The sequence below is a fragment of the Mus caroli genome, unplaced genomic scaffold (genome assembly GCF_978045245.1).
Source record: "Mus caroli unplaced genomic scaffold, Mus_caroli_1 scaffold_1, whole genome shotgun sequence".
Taxonomy (NCBI): Eukaryota; Metazoa; Chordata; class Mammalia; order Rodentia; family Muridae; genus Mus; species Mus caroli.
Window position 1 is genome coordinate 71,599,610 of NW_028227256.1, and position 16,583 is coordinate 71,616,192.

At 38.6% G+C, this 16,583-nt stretch overlaps 1 protein-coding gene across 5 annotated transcripts in view; it reads right to left on the minus strand.

Annotated features, from left to right (window-relative positions):
- The window catches only part of Usp37 (ubiquitin specific peptidase 37), a 94,142-nt gene that overhangs the window by 32,119 nt on the left and 45,440 nt on the right, over nucleotides 1–16,583 (minus strand). For all 5 annotated transcript variants that reach the window (XM_021170821.2, XM_029478595.2, XM_029478596.2 and 2 more), the window contains 7 exons: nucleotides 12,117–12,214; nucleotides 10,517–10,601; nucleotides 7,621–7,779; nucleotides 4,334–4,465; nucleotides 4,070–4,193; nucleotides 3,304–3,494; nucleotides 873–990 (listed from right to left, as the gene is read on the minus strand). In XM_021170821.2, the coding sequence (XP_021026480.1) occupies nucleotides 873–990; nucleotides 3,304–3,494; nucleotides 4,070–4,193; nucleotides 4,334–4,465; nucleotides 7,621–7,779; nucleotides 10,517–10,601; nucleotides 12,117–12,214 (907 nt within the window). The remainder of the gene's footprint in view (nucleotides 1–872; nucleotides 991–3,303; nucleotides 3,495–4,069; nucleotides 4,194–4,333; nucleotides 4,466–7,620; nucleotides 7,780–10,516; nucleotides 10,602–12,116; nucleotides 12,215–16,583) is intronic.

A 16,583-nucleotide genomic window follows, 5' to 3' on the forward strand; every position in this document is an offset into this window, starting at 1 on the left:
AAGAACAACTGCTCTAAACGGATCAAAGTTTGGGGTGGATAGCATTACCTAGAGAAAACTGAAACCAGAAATCCTTATAGAAGGGGGATACAGATACACGGAAAATCTTCAGTGTATGATAATAGCAGGAATAGTAGAGAGAATGTGTAAAACAACAAAGAGACAGAGTAGTTATCTTCTGATGAAGCCGAACAGTCATCAAGTCATCAAGTCATTAAGTCTTTAAGTCAAACTTAAAGAACAGAATGTTTACCAAACTATAGGATGAAAACTCTGCCAATTTGCTATAACAAAACAAAGACCATCAATATAGATAAATTCCCACCAGTTCTAAGCTGTCACACAATAAGCCTGACTACACCCCCAGAAACTAACACTCTCACAGTCTTCCTCTCTCCCCTCCCCCTCCCACCCACACACCCATACACACACTTATCTACAGCTCTGAATAAACCTGATTCTTCCTTCTTGTTCTTACTAGGTCACACAAACTAAGAAAAAAGTATCTTTTCATTCCTAAGCTCTCAACAACTCATACAGTATCTCCAAGTTTAATTCATGTTGCTAAGTTTTAGCAAAAGCCATTTAGATGCTTTGTATTCATACTTATTATAAATAAGAAGCAGCTTCTAAGGTTGTCTAAACAATAACGACTCACCAAGACATGCAAGATATTCAAGAGCTTCTTCTTTAAGAGTTTTAATCAAGTCTATCAAAAATTTACATATAAATAGAATTTATAAACACTTTTTTTCATTAGTTTTTCCTGCAAGTAGTTTAGTTAAAACTCTGCCTTGGCAATAAACTTAACTTCAAACACAATTATCTATAAAATATAAAACTGAGTTCTATGAATATATCAAAGCTATTACCCTAAAGAAAAGATCGAGAGAATCTTGGATTGACCGAGGAGGGAGTGGCTTTTTCCTCCGAGGAAGGTCAATGGAGAGGTCATTGAACTGCTCTCTTTTGGGAACAGTTTCTCCGCACCTGTAAGGATGAGAGGAGATTTAGTGTAGAATTGGCAATATAAAAATACAAATATAGGGGCTAGAGAGATGGCTCAGTGGTTAGGAGCACCGACTGCTCTTGCCAAGGTCCTGAGTTCAAATCCCACCAACCACATGGTGGCTCACAACCATCTGTAATGGAATCTGATGCCCTCTTCTGGTGTGTCTGAAGGCAGCAACAGTGTACTCACATACATAAATAATTCTTTAAAAAAAAAATACAAATATACTTGATGCCTTCTTCCCTACAGAGCTTATGGGCCAACATACACAGGGAGCATAACATGATCTTTATAACTTTCTTTCATACAGAAGCGTATCTCTCTGATTTCTACTAAGATGTCTTCTGCTTCTATCTCTAGATCCAGATTTAAAGGGCTTGTGGAATTTGCCCATATACATATTATCTCCTGTAAAAAAAATAATTCAAGGGTAAGATTGATAGCAAAATTTCTGTAGTCAGATTAAGTCTTATCATACAGAAAAGTAACAGCTCACAGTCATTGTGAGTTTATATACACTCAAAGGACATAAAAGGCAAGGGTCACCTTAGAACCCTGCCTGTGAGAGAGAGGCACTCAGTAAGTACTTACTGAATGAAAATATATTCTTAGGACTCTGGTCTTTAACTGTGGCTAAAAGTTGAATAATATTAAAGCTCCAAAAAGACAAATGAAGAGCACTGAGCTAAAATTACCTTTAAAAAACTTGTTAGTATACTCCTTTAGTCTCAGAACCCAGGAGGCTGAGGCAGGCATATTTCTGTGAGTTTGAGGTCAGCCTGGTCTCAAACTGAGTTCCAGGACAGTCAGAGTACACAAAGAAACCCTGTCTTGAAAAACAATAACAACAACAACAACAACATAAAACCACAAAAACCAACAAGAAACAAAAAATTTTCTTCCAAGGGCTGAAGAGTGGGCCTTGTTCTCAGGTTTCATTACCAGCACCCATATAGTAGCTTACAATCAATTATCCATAACTTTAGTTCTAAGGGTGACACCCTCTTCTGACCTCTGTCTATATATACATGCAGGCAAAACACTCAGATATATAAAATGAAAACATGCAATTTAAAAACCAAAGAATAAAAAACTGTTTTCAGCCAAGTATGGTGGCTCACACCTGTAACTCCAGCATTTAAGAGGCTGAGTCAGGCTCTTAAATTTGAGTTAGGCTCTGAAAAGTTTGTGGCTAACCTGAGCAACACAGCAATATCCTGCCTTTAAAAAAAAATAAGCCAGGTGTGGTGGTGCACATTTTAATCCCAGCACTCAAGAGGTAGAGGCAGAAGTATCTCTGTGAGTTTGTGGCCAGCCTGGTCTACAGATGTACTTCCAGGACAGTCAAGGTTACACAAAAAACCCTGTCCCAACCTCCACCCCCCAATAACCCAAAAAAAGAAGAGGAGGAGAAAAAGCCAGGCCAGTCAGACCAACACAGAGAGAGATTGTCTATAAACAAAAAAATAGATAAAAAGCAATCCACCAATCAATTAACCATTAACGATTGAGTTAAAACAAAAGTGTATCACAGCTGGTTATGGTGGTGCATTCCTTTAATCTCAGCACTTGGAAACAGGCAGGCAGATCTTGAGTTTAAGACCATCCTGATCTCTTGGTGAGACACCGTCTCTCATAGGACAACACAAACAAAAGTGTCTCAAAAACTATTTCAATTATCTTTGGCTCTTACCTCATCAAGAATTGTTACAGACAGACTAAGGAAACAGAAAGATGGGTCAATGTGTAAAAGAGCTTGCTGCAAAAAAGCCTAATATCCAGGGCAGAAGAGATGGCTCAGCCATTAAGAAAACTGGCTGCTGCTCTTTCAGAGGACCTGGGTTCAATTTCCAGCACCCAAATGACAGCTCCCAACTGTCTGTAACTCCTGTTCCAGGGGATCTGGCATTCTCAGATAGATAGACATTCAGCAAAACATCAATGCACATAAAATAAAAACAAGTAAGATATTAAAAAAAAAAAACTCAAAACAACCAACCCTACTAGTTGTGGTGAAATCTGAGTTATAGGACAGCCTGAAAGGTGTGATACATCATATCAGACAGCACTTGGAGGCCAAGTTCTAGAACAATTTGGGTTACACAGTTAAGGCTGTTTCAAAATCCAAACCCAAAAGAATGAAAGCCTGGAAAAAAAAAGTTTTGGTAGAATTTATGGGTTTGTATTTTCCCCATGGGAAAGAAAGGAAAATAAGTTTTGGTATGTGACAAGGAAATTCTAGTCACTTGCCATAAAGGAAGAGGGGGGTGAGTTTCTTAGAGATTACATACGCTTTACAGATAATGGAGTGCTGAACTTCAAACTCCAAGTTTGTAATAACAGGGCACGTGAACACTTTGGTAGCTGATGTATCTGGTGAATTTTCTTCTCCAAGGACAGGTTCTGTCTTCCAAGTTTTATTCAGTTTTTCCATATCTTCCTTTAGCTGATCTAAGCACTGACTTAAAAATTCATGAGCATCCTAAGAAAATGAAAATGATAATATCTGCCATTAGAGCAAAGCATTTCTTGTCAGGAAAGCTTATTAAACTGTGACTTATACAACCGTGATTCATAAAACACCTAGAAGTCGAAAGGTACCTGAATAAGGCCAGTCTTATTCTGATAAGGATTTGGAATACTTATATCTTTTGAATAAACATAAGTGAAGAGTGTTGGAATTTAGCTCAGTAGAAGAGCAGTTGCTCAACATGTTTGTCTCCTAGGGTTCAAACCACAGTACCAACTCTCCCAACAGTTGGGAGGTGGAGAGAGGAGGAGCAGCATTTCAGTTATTCTTGGCTATAAGTGTATATATATCTATCTATCATGCTTAAACCTGGCTTGGGTTACATGAGATACTGTTTCAAAAACCAACCAAACCAAACAACCGACCAAAAAGAATAAAATGCATTAGAAGAAACATATTGAAAGTTACTGTAATTCCTTAGGTTTTACCATCCAAGGTGACCACATTACATAAGTAACAATTTAAAATCTAAGTCAAAAGCTAATTCCAATTTTGTATATATAAACCATTTAAAATTAAATACTCACGTTTTGGACATAGCCAGAGAATCTCTCTGCAGTAGCTGAAATAGCATTTTTAACCTTCTTAAGTAGTTCTTTTTTGGTCTCTGAATTAGAAATATCTTTTTTAATAAGCAGGTTTGCAAAGCGCCTGATAAATAAGAGACAAGATTAGCGTATTTTAAAAACATTCAGTGGCATATTACTATCAATAACACATAAAAATGTAACTGCTCCAAATCCTATTATTAAAAAAATCAATGAAGTTATTCAGTAAACATATAACATTACCTGATAAGTGCATTGAGTGGAATTTTCTTCCATGGGATACTTTGTTTAAGCAAATCATTTGCAAATGACTGGAGTGAAAACAGAGATTGTAAGATAGCATTCATATAGCATGTATTTCCCAAGTTGGAGAATCTGGAAAGGAAAGACGTATTTGAAGTTATGTTCAGCGTGCATAAAGGTTTCTCCATTTTGCATCAGAACTACCCGTAGGGCTTGCTAAACTACATATAATTAGATTGTTTCTGATTCAGTATGGAAATCATGGGGTACAGGGAAACATGCATTTCTAACAAGTTACTAGTTGCTGCTCCTGCTGATATGGAGACACTGCTGTAACAACTGTCTAACATAACCTTACAACACAAACTTCAAACGAGGCAGTTTCCACTATTTATGTTATTACCGCCTTCCCCACTCAATATATTCTTTGTATAGTAAAATCTTCCCTTTATTATTTATTTGCAGTAAGATTTTATTTCCAATATACCAATGACCTTTTTTTGTGCCTATGAAAAATTTAGTATTATACAAACTTATCAATCTTTTATTGAATCTCAATTTTGAACCAAATTTACACAGCCTTTGCCTACATGTAAGTTATAAAGAAATTTCTGATACCTGAGAGTTTAAAGATCTTGAATTTCATTTTTAATCACGCATATGTGTGTCTGTGTTTGGTTATGTGTACGTGAGGAGGGCAGGTATCCTTTGGGGGGGGGGCACTGGATTCTCTGAAGCTGGAGTTACAGGTAGTTGTAAGAGGGCTGATGAGGGAGCTGGGAACTGAACTCAGGTTCTCTGAAAGAGCAGACTAAAGAAGTGGCTCAACCATTATGAGCCATTTCTTTAGCCTAGGCTTGAAAATTTTATAACAGGTTCCTCTGATTCTATAAGAATTTATTCTTGTACACATTAAAAAATAAATATCTTTTTAAGTGGCTATTTTTAATGTGCTTCTTTATTTCAACAATTAGGACTTTTTCTTTTATCTGCTGATCTGCCTACATACCTATAGTTTATGAATGAGATATGATCTTTGATTTTTACTATAATTTAAGTCCTCGACTCATTACACCTTGTGTAATATTTTTAAAGGACAGTGGTGGTTCATGCCTTTGATCGCAGCACTTGGGAGGGAAAAAAAGGCAGATCTTTGAGTTCGAGGCCAGCCTGGTCTACAGAGTGCGTTCTAGGACAGCCAGGGCTGCATAGAGAAACCCTGTCTCAAAAATCCAAAACAAACACCCTCCAACACCAATCCAAAGAGTTATTTGAGAATGTTTAATTGTAGTTTAAGTTCACTGACAATAAACCACTAGTTCACTTAAGTTCACAGATGTTTTTGATTCTTCATCAGCTGACACCTTTAAATTAATATTTCTCACTTTTCTGTCTAATAATTATTATTATTTTGGTTTTTCAAGACAGGTTTTTTTTCTCTGTGTAGCTCTGGCTGCCCTGGAACTCACTCTGTAGACCAGGCTGGCCTTCAACTCAGAAATCCGCCTGCCTCTGCCTCCCAAGTGCTGGGATTAAAGGAGTGTGCCACCACTGTCCGGCTTAGCCTTCTTTCTTGTATTCCAATTTTGTTTGTGGAAAAGATTCTAAACTCTCTTTAGTTAATTTTGTAAGGTAAAGTCTTGAAGGTAGGACCACAGAGGTGGTGACAGTGGGAGGGAGGAAGAGGAGCAAGCATCCTTTGCTTTCTCCTTTCACTTTAGCACAAGCCTTCTCTTGGTCCTTGGACTTTCTAGAAGTGAGTTTTTCAAGTGCTTCATCACCCACACACATTAGTTTTCTTATGATTTCTTAAGCCTTTTGTCCCAACTCTGAGCATCCACAGGTTTAAGCAATGGAAACCAGGGGAACTGTAGGGAACGGGTTTGCTTGTACACTTAGATATGTATTAAACATCTGTCTCCTAGTAGATGAGGTAGAGGCTTCTTTCAGTTATTTCTTTGCACTCCTCCCTCCCTCCCTCCCCCCCCCTCCCTGTGTGTGTGTGTGTGTGCTCGCGCACGCACACATGAACACATATATACCTGTTTTGGAAGATTTGTGAAGTAGAATTAGGTATTATCCTAACTATCCTCTAGCCTCTAATTTTTTAGTTTCTTTTCCATTAGGAGTCTTGGAATAGGACCTAAAATGCTGCAATTCTTTTTTTTTTTTTTCTAGACAGGGTTTCTCTGTGTAGCCCTGGCTGTCCTGGAACTCACTTTGTAGACCAGGCTGGCCTCGAACTCAGAAATCCGCCTGCCTCTGCCTCCCGAGTGCTGGGATTAAAGGTATGCGCACACCACCACGCTCAGCTAAAATGCTGCAATTCTTAAGAGTTCTGAAAAGAGGAAGATATATTTCTAGAGACAGGTATAGACATTATGCAGGAATGAAAGAAACACTGGAAGAGCCTGGTAACTCAGGCTGTCAACAGAGTAGCACAGACCAGAACTTTCAAGTACATAAGAGGAGGTGACAGGAAAAGGAAACAAAGGTCAATATAGAGAGAAAGAGAGAAGAAGGTCTAAAAATGTGATGAGTAAACCAATTAAAAGAATGTTGCTTAATCAGGTGGTGGTTGATAGCACATATCTTTAATCCCAGCACCCAGGAGGCAGAGGTTGGCAGATCTCAGTGAGTTTGAGGCTAGCCTGGTCTACTGAGCACATTCCAGGACACCCAGGGCTACACAAGAGAAAACCAGTATGGAAAAATGAAAACAAAAACAAAACAAAACAGAATGTTGTCTGGATTTGGAGAGATGGCTCAGTGCTTAAGCACACTGGCTGCTCTTCCAAGGGACTGGATCCAGTTCCCAGCCTTAGCTTGCCAAGAATGCATACTAAAATAAACACATTAGCATTATACGACAAGTGTCATGCTGCATACCTATAATCCTAGCGGCTGTAGGAAAGTACCTGGGTTTAATCTGAGCACCCACTATTACTGATTACTACCACTATGATCTCATTTTTATGTTGAGAGATATATAAAAATGATGAAAGTCAGTCAACAGTAGGCCAAAATGTACAGAGTTGGAGAATAGCCATTGTTTCCTTTAAGACGATATTACAGAGATGACAGATAGATAGAAACACACATTTCAAGGTCTAAAAACTGGAGACTAGATCATGGACTTAATGTTTATAGCTATGATAAATCTTCGTTAAGTGATCTAATTTCTAAATATTTTAGAACTGTAATATGAATCCTTTCTTATATTGATATCCACAACAAATGGAGAATAACTCAATTGAATCACTTTACAAGAAAGTAAGTTCACCAACCCCTGCAGCTGCTGTTGATGGGAGGAAAGGGGCACTCTAGGTTTGTTCCAGCCCGCGTAATCCTGGTTACACCTCAGTTTTTTAACAGACAGAGGAGTTGGTTGAGGAAGAAACCCCAGGCTTCTTTTGGCAGAAGGAGTCTGGCTTGAAACATTACACCTAAAAAAAAAAAAAAAAAGGAAAATAAAAATTTTCATACTCATACTAGCTTTTCCCTCTAGCAGAGTCAGAGGAGATCCATGTCTAAGGGAAAACAGTTTCAATCTTAAGGGGAACATTAGTAACAGTGGGCACTTAATGAGAAAAATTCTAAGTAAGTTCATACAGAAAACTCGAGACACTCGTCTTGTGCACATGCCTTACATTCATTCAGTAACTGTCAATAAAGACAAAACAGAAAGCTTAGGGTGTTTCCTTATTCACCCTATAAACTACATGAACCAAGCCAATGGCGTGAGAAAAACTAGTTTCCCTTTTCAGTTCTTTTCCATGTACTTAGTGATGTCACCTAGTTTTGAACAAATTCAGTCAGTGCATTTTCTTTTTTTTTTTTTTTTTGTTTTTTTGAGACAGGGTTTCTCTGTGTATCCCTGGCTGCCCTGGAACTCACTTTGTAGACCAGGCTGGCCTCGAACTCAGAAATCCACCTGCCTCTGCCTCCCAAGTGCTGGGATTAAAGGCGTGCGCCACCAAGTCGGGCCAGTGTATCTTCTTCACTACTTCAGAGAAAATACTTGATGTTATAAAAAAGATGTTAAAAGTTTATGCTTGGAGGCAGAAATATTAGGGGTATTTAAAATTCTCCTATATATTTTGATTGTTTTCCAAAAAGGTTAAAGCAATTTTTATTTCCTTTAATGGTAAATTTCTGTGTCCTCACATTTCTATTATTTATTATTATTAAGTATTACTCTTTTCCAGTAGGCAGCACGTGACTTTGCTGCTATTTTGACTTGTATTCCTAACTACACCTGAGGCTGAACACCTTTTCTATAATTGCATGTTTTTCTAAATGGTCTATATTATTAAGTTTCTTTTGCCCCCAGGGTCTCACTATGCATCCCTGCCTGGCCTTTTTATGTAGACCAGGCTGGCCTTAAACTCACTGAAATTGGTCTGCCTGTGTATACAGGGCACTCAGATTGCAAATGTATACAATCACACTGGACAAATATAATATTCTTTGTCTATATCCCTGGATTATAATTTACTCTATTACTAACATCTATTTCTCTTGCTGTAAATGTCAATCTGCTTTCTTTTTAGAGTACTATTTTACTCATGTGGGGCGTTTTGTCTGGTTTTGTTGTTTTTTGGAATAGGGTTTCTTTGTGTAGTCCTAGTTGTCCTGAAACTTGCTTGTTAGACCAGGCTGACTTTGAACTCAGAGCCCCACCTGCCTCTGCCACCTAAGTTCTGGAATTTAAGGTGTTTGCCACCACACCTGGCTCCCATGTGGATCTTTAAAATACTATTTGTTGTTTGGCATTTGTTGGGGTTTTCAACAGGAGGGGTTTCAGCATTTTCATCTGAAATTATTTCTCTGCTAATTTCCTTGACTTTATTCTTTTTCCCCAGAGTATTATTGTGACAGAGAATTCCCAAACTAAGTCTCTTAGTTGTATTTACCTGTACTGTTCTGTACCATAGGACACTGTCTTACCAAATGGTTACTATTCTTTCTCTGGTCCTTTATTTTTGCAGAGGATTTGATATTACAGTTCTTAATTCATTTTTAAAAATAACATTTATCTGTGAGTATGAGTACATGTACATGTATAGCACATGTGGGGGGGGGGGGTGGGAGTCAAAAGATAATGTACAGGAGTCAGTTCTCTTTATACCAGGTAGGTCCTGGGGATCAAACTAAGGTTGTAGGGCTTGGGAAAAAGTGGCCTCACCCATCAAGCCATCTTACTAGCCCTCATAATTCTTCAACTCAAGTAACCAGATACCACTGGAAAGCCTAGTTTGAATCCTTGCTCTCTACTCAAGGATACCAGGAAGAGAATTAACCATTTCAACCCAGGAAGCTTTACAAGGATGTTCTGCCCTGGCTTAAATTTGGCCTTTCTAGAAACCATGTTCTGGGATGCCTACACACACACACCGACACACACACACACACAAACTGTGTACATGCTTGGAACTTTGGAAGAGGGTGTCAGTTTTTCTGAAACTGAGCTGTAGGTGGCCGTGGGCCACCATATGGGTACTGGAAATCGACTCTGGGCCTTCTGCAGGAGCAGTGCATGTTCCTAACCACTGAGGAGTCTCTGCAGACCCCATAACCACTTTTGAGAGTCTTGCTGTGTTGTAGCCCTAGCTGGCCTGTAATTCACTTTGTAGACCAGATCAGCTTTCAATTTGTGGTACTTGTACTTCCTTCTCTGCCTCCTGGGGTTACAGGCATGCACTGTCATGCTGGCTGAAAATTAAATTTTTGAAAAATGTTTCTGATGAAAGAAATGCATGAAGCTTTAGCTTTTTAAAAAGGTAAAAAAATGTGTTAATTTTTAGAAGTAAACTTAATTACTGCATAGGAGACAAAGGCAGTTCAAAATGCTCCCAGAGACTTTAACACAACCATGCTTGAGGGGACGGAAAATACAATGGTCAAGACTCTTAATAAATGTCACTCAACATGAGTAGCATCAGTATAAATCTTTCCAGATCTCCACTTATTATTGTTGGACACATTTCAAAACAGAACTAAAATATTTCTTGAGTATTTTCCACCTAAGTGTCATGATGTTATCAGAATTGACTCTGTGTTTAAACTAGGGCATTAGCTGAGAGTATAGAGAACAGCCCATTTCATTCCTCAAGATTCTGAAGAAGGAGAGCCCTGCAGCTTCCATGCTGGAAACTGTGTAACTAACTAACTAACGCGTACCTGTCCAGGTTACTGCCGCCGGAAGAGTAGTCCTTTGACGCAGCTCTGCTCCCGTAGAATGAGGATGACTGCAGAGGTAAAAGCCCTACACAATACATGAAAGAAGACTTAATGCCTAATTTAACCACCCAAGGGCCTCTAATAAGATCACACAACTTACATTTAACTCTACTCTTAATACATGCCCATCTAAAAGATCAATACTGTCAAGAAAGTTATGAGAGCAAAGCAGTGTTCTCTGCCTGAAAGCTGTTCAAGGTAGGTCCTTTACTAGCTTCTAATACCTTCCCCCTTTTCCTTGAGCGTTTCATGTGTGCATATAATGAAGGCATCTGACTCCCACTTCCTTGCTCTCACTCTCTCACTGTTCCTGCCAACAGCCCTCATTCCCAAGAGGTGCCCTCCTGCTCTTTGTCTTTGTGTGTGGCCCACTGACTGGTTTCTACAGGTAGCTTTTTGTGTCTCATATAGCAGAAGTTCTTTTTTTTTTTCTTGTCTTTTTCCAGACAGGGTTTCTCTGTGTAGCCCTGGCTGTCCTAGAACTCAGAAAGATCTGCCTGTCTCTGTCTCCTGAAATTAAATGACTGCACCACCACTGGCCAGCCAGTCAGAAGTTAAGACTTTCTCATTTACTTCAGCAATTCCTCTGGACCATAGGTAAATAACTCAAACAATTATTGAAAGTTATAAGTAAGTTTATTTTAAAAACAATTCTTTAACATATATATAATTTCATCATTTATTAAAGATAACAGCAATTTGTATACTAATGAGATGGCTTATGTATTTACTATTTATGTTTGCTAACTGCTGGTTGGTTATAATTACTTAAAACAAACAAGTGCTATTAATATGGTCTAAGTATTAGTGTTTCAGAAATAAGGCGTATGCTTCTTCCTGTAGGAATCCAATGATAAGGAGAAACACTGATGAGCCTTAACTTAATTCCAAGTCTCTCGCTCAGTCTATGGTGCTGGTATTCTAACACTGAACTTCTACATACTGAAGTAGAGGAAAAACAAAGTAAAATCTGGATTTTGGGGGGGAGTAGGGGGCGGTTGGGAGTGGTGATGGCGGGGAGAGCAGTGCTGGAACTAAAGGTATGAGTTACCATGCCACTTACTGCTGTTTTTTGAGAGACAGTTTCATGTAGCCCCAGCTAGTATCAAACTCACTTTGTAGCTGAGGCTAGCCTGTGAACTCCTGGTTCCCCTGAGTCTACCTTCTGAGTGCTGAGATTATAGGTGTCTAACATCATTACTGGATAACAGTCCTTATTTATTTATATTCAGTGTGTGTATGTGTGCTTGTAAGTATGTAACACAGCATACATGGAAGTCAGAGGCTAACTTTCCAGAGTCAGTTTTCTCCTTCCACCACATGGGTCACTGAGATCAAATTCAGGTCTTTAGGCTTGGTGGAAAGTATTCTAACCCAATGAGCCATCTTGTCAGCCTTCTTTAAAATACTCTTGTCAATTACTGGTACAAGCTACTGACTAATGAATAAACTATTCCTGAACAATGTACAAGACATGTGCTAGTTTAATACAGTCTATCATACAAACAAAAAAAATGACACCATAGAGAAGAAAACTTACCTGATGTTCGATTTTCTTCTGCCTGTTTCAAACTCAGCTGCTTTTCTCTACTGCTGGTTAAGTATTTTCTTGAAGGGTCTGTCATAGCTTTGTTGTTCCTAGAGTTAACAATTTTAAATCAATATAGGGACTGTAAAAAGATATACTAAATTCTCAGTGAATTAAGAATTATGAAGATAGCCTTTCATTAAGTCAAGAACCAATATAAACTATGACTAGCAAATTAAGCAAAAATAAAGGAATATTTTTAGATAATTAAAGACAGCAAGATGATACAGATTTTTCTTGGCTAAAAGCAAGATCAGGAGGCTGGCCAGACAACTCACTAAATAAAAGGCTTGCCAGAAAAGCCTAATAATCTAAGTAGGATCCCAGGATCCCACAGTGAAGGTAGAGAACCAAATTTTGCAAGTTGTTCTGTGATCTCTACATGTAAGACATGATATGTGTATATGCACACACAAAGTAATAAAATTTAAAACTATTTACCTGAGACAAGAACAATTAAAGAGGGCAACTATCCAGTATTGATGCTTTGTGGTTTTAAAAAATAAACACCAAAATGTTCATGTCACATATAATTTGAAATGCTAGTTAGAAAATATAAACATTTTAACTTGTAGTGCTTAGTAAGTTTAAGTGCATGAATACAAAGTTAAGACTTTCTTCTGTGAGACAGGGCCTTTCTATGTAACCCTGGATGTCCCAGAACTAGTTCTGTAGACCAGGCTGTCCTCAAACTCACAGATCCACCTGCTTTTGCCTCAAGTGCTGGGATTAAAGGCATAAACCACCATACCCGGCTTATGATGGGTGTCTTTAATTCCAGCCTGCAGGAGGCAGAGGCAGGTGGATCTCTGTGAGTTTGAGGCCAGCCTGGCATATGAAGCAAGTTCCAGGAAAGCTATAGCTACACATAGAGAAACCCTGTCTTGAAAAGCAAAACAAAGGCACACACAGTCACAGCAAGCACAAAGTTAGGATTCTAAACCTCAATCCCTTTTATTATTTCCATGTACCTGAGGGCAGAATGTCTACGTAAATAAAATCTCCAAGTTTCGATTGAAATTGCTAATTTAGGAAAATCATCATAAATTAAGCTTGTAGCACACAATGCTGTTGCTCTGCCCATATTCCCTGACTCCATTTTTGTGTCCTCTGTTTCACATCTTCACCCTACAACCTGTCATTAAGAAATATACTAATCCTTGCACTCAGGAGGTGGAGCCAAGAAGGTCAGGAGTTCAAAGACAGCCTGGGCTACATAAGACCTTTGTGTCTCCTTCTCTCCATCCTTTAATGAGCTTGGCCCTGTAATTAATTTTCTTTTTCTAAAAGTACAAAACAGAAGTGTTTATGAGTTCTGGTCCTAAGCCCAAAAATGTCTTTCAGATTTCTAATTCCTTGAATCCTGTCACTGCTATATTACTATAGGCTTTCTTTCTAGATGGTGGAAGACACACGGTTTAATTGATATCAACTCCAGGGTCAGCCATGAGTAAGGCTATTCAAAGCTTCCCAAGCTACTTACTGACCACAGATTCATGGGAAATATCAAAGGGTCTACATGAAACTGGTTAAGCCAAGTTTAAATAAGCTGAAGTGACTATAATTTATAAGCAATGATTTTGTTGTTTGTTTTTTGAAACAGGCTCTCTCTCCCCATAGCCCCGCTGTCCCACAACTCACTATGTAGACTAGGCTGGCGTTGAACACAGAGATGTACTTGGTTCTGCCTCTTGGATGAGTGAATTAACCACTAGTAGGTACCACTAGGCCTGGCCAACAATACTTTTTAGGCTATAATTTAAAGACACTATATGGAACAACATTTTATATAGTAATAGGTAACTGCTACAAGGGATGGAAGGTAAAATGTAGCCATGTAGACTACAACAGCAACTTGCTGCTACTATGAGTATTGATCTGTTCAAGACAGAAGATGGCAGGCTCAGCTAAGACCATTGTGTGGAGTCACTGGCCCAGAGGAATGAAGGAGGTACCTTAGGATTTTAGAGCAACACCATCCTGTCTGCAACAAACAATTCAAAGTTATCTGTGAGGTAAGATATGTTACTCATTTCAGACTATGAGGCCCTCTAAGAGAATGAGCATGTGGTTACTAGCCATTAAGGGACTACGTTACCAGAGGCATCAAGAACCGGTGTTATCCCACTATAAAGTTCTAAGGTCAAAGGGGCACAGCAGCAACCTACCACACCCGGGATTAAACATATTGAACGGAAAGAGTGATAATAAACCTAGACCTGATCTGGACACTAGTACAAAATGAAAATCAACTACAACCGGAGGGAAGGACTGTGTTGAAAGACAAAGGTGAGGAGATGACTTCTAGGGAACACATCTCACCACTCACTGTGTGCACAGAGAGACACAGACTACTTACTAGCTGGCAGGAAGGACTTAGATGGATGATCAGGTGCTAAAGATTAGGAAGAAATGATATAGAGAGGAAATATATGGAGAAGTGCATATAAAAATATAGTTTCATATGCTAATTTTTATCAGAGAAATGCCTGAAATCACCCTACAAACAGCAGAGTAACTTGTCTGGCAATTCAGCCAACCTCTGTCCTTTGCTATTCTAATTTTTCTGCCAGAGATCTATTAAGACAGCTATAGTAACAGAGATAAAAATCTATAGAATGGACTTACCCTCATCAAAATTCAGCTATTGCTCCTGCTGTTGTATCCTAACTGGACAACAGCAGAAACTGGTGCTGAATTTGACTGAGCCCACTCTCATGAAAAACAATTTGTCACTTGGTTGCAAATGATTTTAACAAAATCCTTCCACCCTAGAAAAGACTATAAATGAGCCAGAGATGTCTCAGTGGGTAAAGACACTTAACACCAATCCTGATGACCTCAACTCTGAAGGCATAAATGTTGTTTGCTTTTAGGGCAAGTTTACAGTGATTTTTAAGGCAGTCCCAGGGATCTAACATTGTCTCTGAAAATATACTAAACAAACCCCTAACAGTCTATACTGGCCTACTTGGGTTGTTATAACAAAACACCACAGCCTGGCTACAACACCAATTGATTTTTCACAGTGTGTATGCTATTAGGTATAGGGTCATGGAGTCAGCAGACTCAGTTTCTGGTGACCCCTCTTCATGGCTTGTGAATGGCTGCCTTTTCACTTTGCCATCATATGGCCAGTGTGCATAGAAAGAGATCTAGACATCTATTCCTTGTCTCAGTCCTGTTGGATCAGAGCTACACCTTTAAGACCTTATTTAATCTCATCTAACTCCATAAAAGCCCTAGCTCCAAATCCAACTTTGGGATGAGGGCTTCAACAAATGAATTTGGAGATAGGGAATAACTTCTTAAAGAAAGGAAGGCATTGCGATACCTCTGAAAGCTTTATGTTCACAGAAAACCAAACTTACAACCCTGACAAGATCACCCTCAGGAATGTGGAGATGCTGACACTTACTGCTCCAGCTTCCTGTGTGATCCTTCCTCAGCCCACATCAATACTACTTCTTCTAAAGACTTTCTTCCAGGACAACTTCAAAACAGCCAGCTCTTCAGGTCCCGCCTCACAGATTGATCAAATCAGGATCTCATTTAAGCCTCAACTTTCTCAGCATACAGGAACTGGACAACAAATGCTACAGCTTGGCTTTCTTAAGAATTAACTGCGTTCCCACTTTTCTTGGGTGCCAAAAGAAAACTATACACCCAAATCAGCAGGAAGCAATTTTAAGAAAACTCTGTCCCTTTACAAAGAGGAGGGGTGGAGGAATTTTGGTCATTCATTGAATGTTGGATATGTATCATTAAAGGGGAAAGTTACAAATAGGGTCTAGGACAAGGAGGAAATGAAATAGGGGGATTCGATTTAGGGATTTTTCTCTTTCCTTTCTTTTTCTCTGTCCTTCTTTCTTATGTAAGGAAAGGGATGTTGAGAAGAAAAAGGGGGAGGATATAGGAAGAAGGAGAAATAAGAAGAGAAGAGGAGGAGGAGAAGAAAAGGGGTAGATTACTGAATCTACTCTTAAACCAAAAATAGTTTTATAGTCATAATCTTACCTTGGTTTATATCTTTGTATTTTGATGTGAAATTGAGGTTATATTTTGCTATATTGGCACAGAATTTTGTATGCTGATACATATTTAAAGGTTACACTGGTTTAGATTATTATACATCAATACAAAAATTTAAAGTTTTTTTGATACATATGACACATGTATGCTTTTAATTTTTTTTTTTTTTTTTTTGGTTTTTCGAGACAGGGTTTTAATTTTTACATGAGATATTGTTCCTATATAATCCTTAAAGTTACAATGTAAAGCATCAGTTCTTTTAAATAGCTGAGATCACAAACTTTTAGGGATGATTTAAGAAATATAAGTTAGAGGGCAGGAGAGATGGCTCAGAGGTTAAGAACATTGGCTGCTCTTCCAAAGGTCCTGAGTTCAATTCCCAGCAAC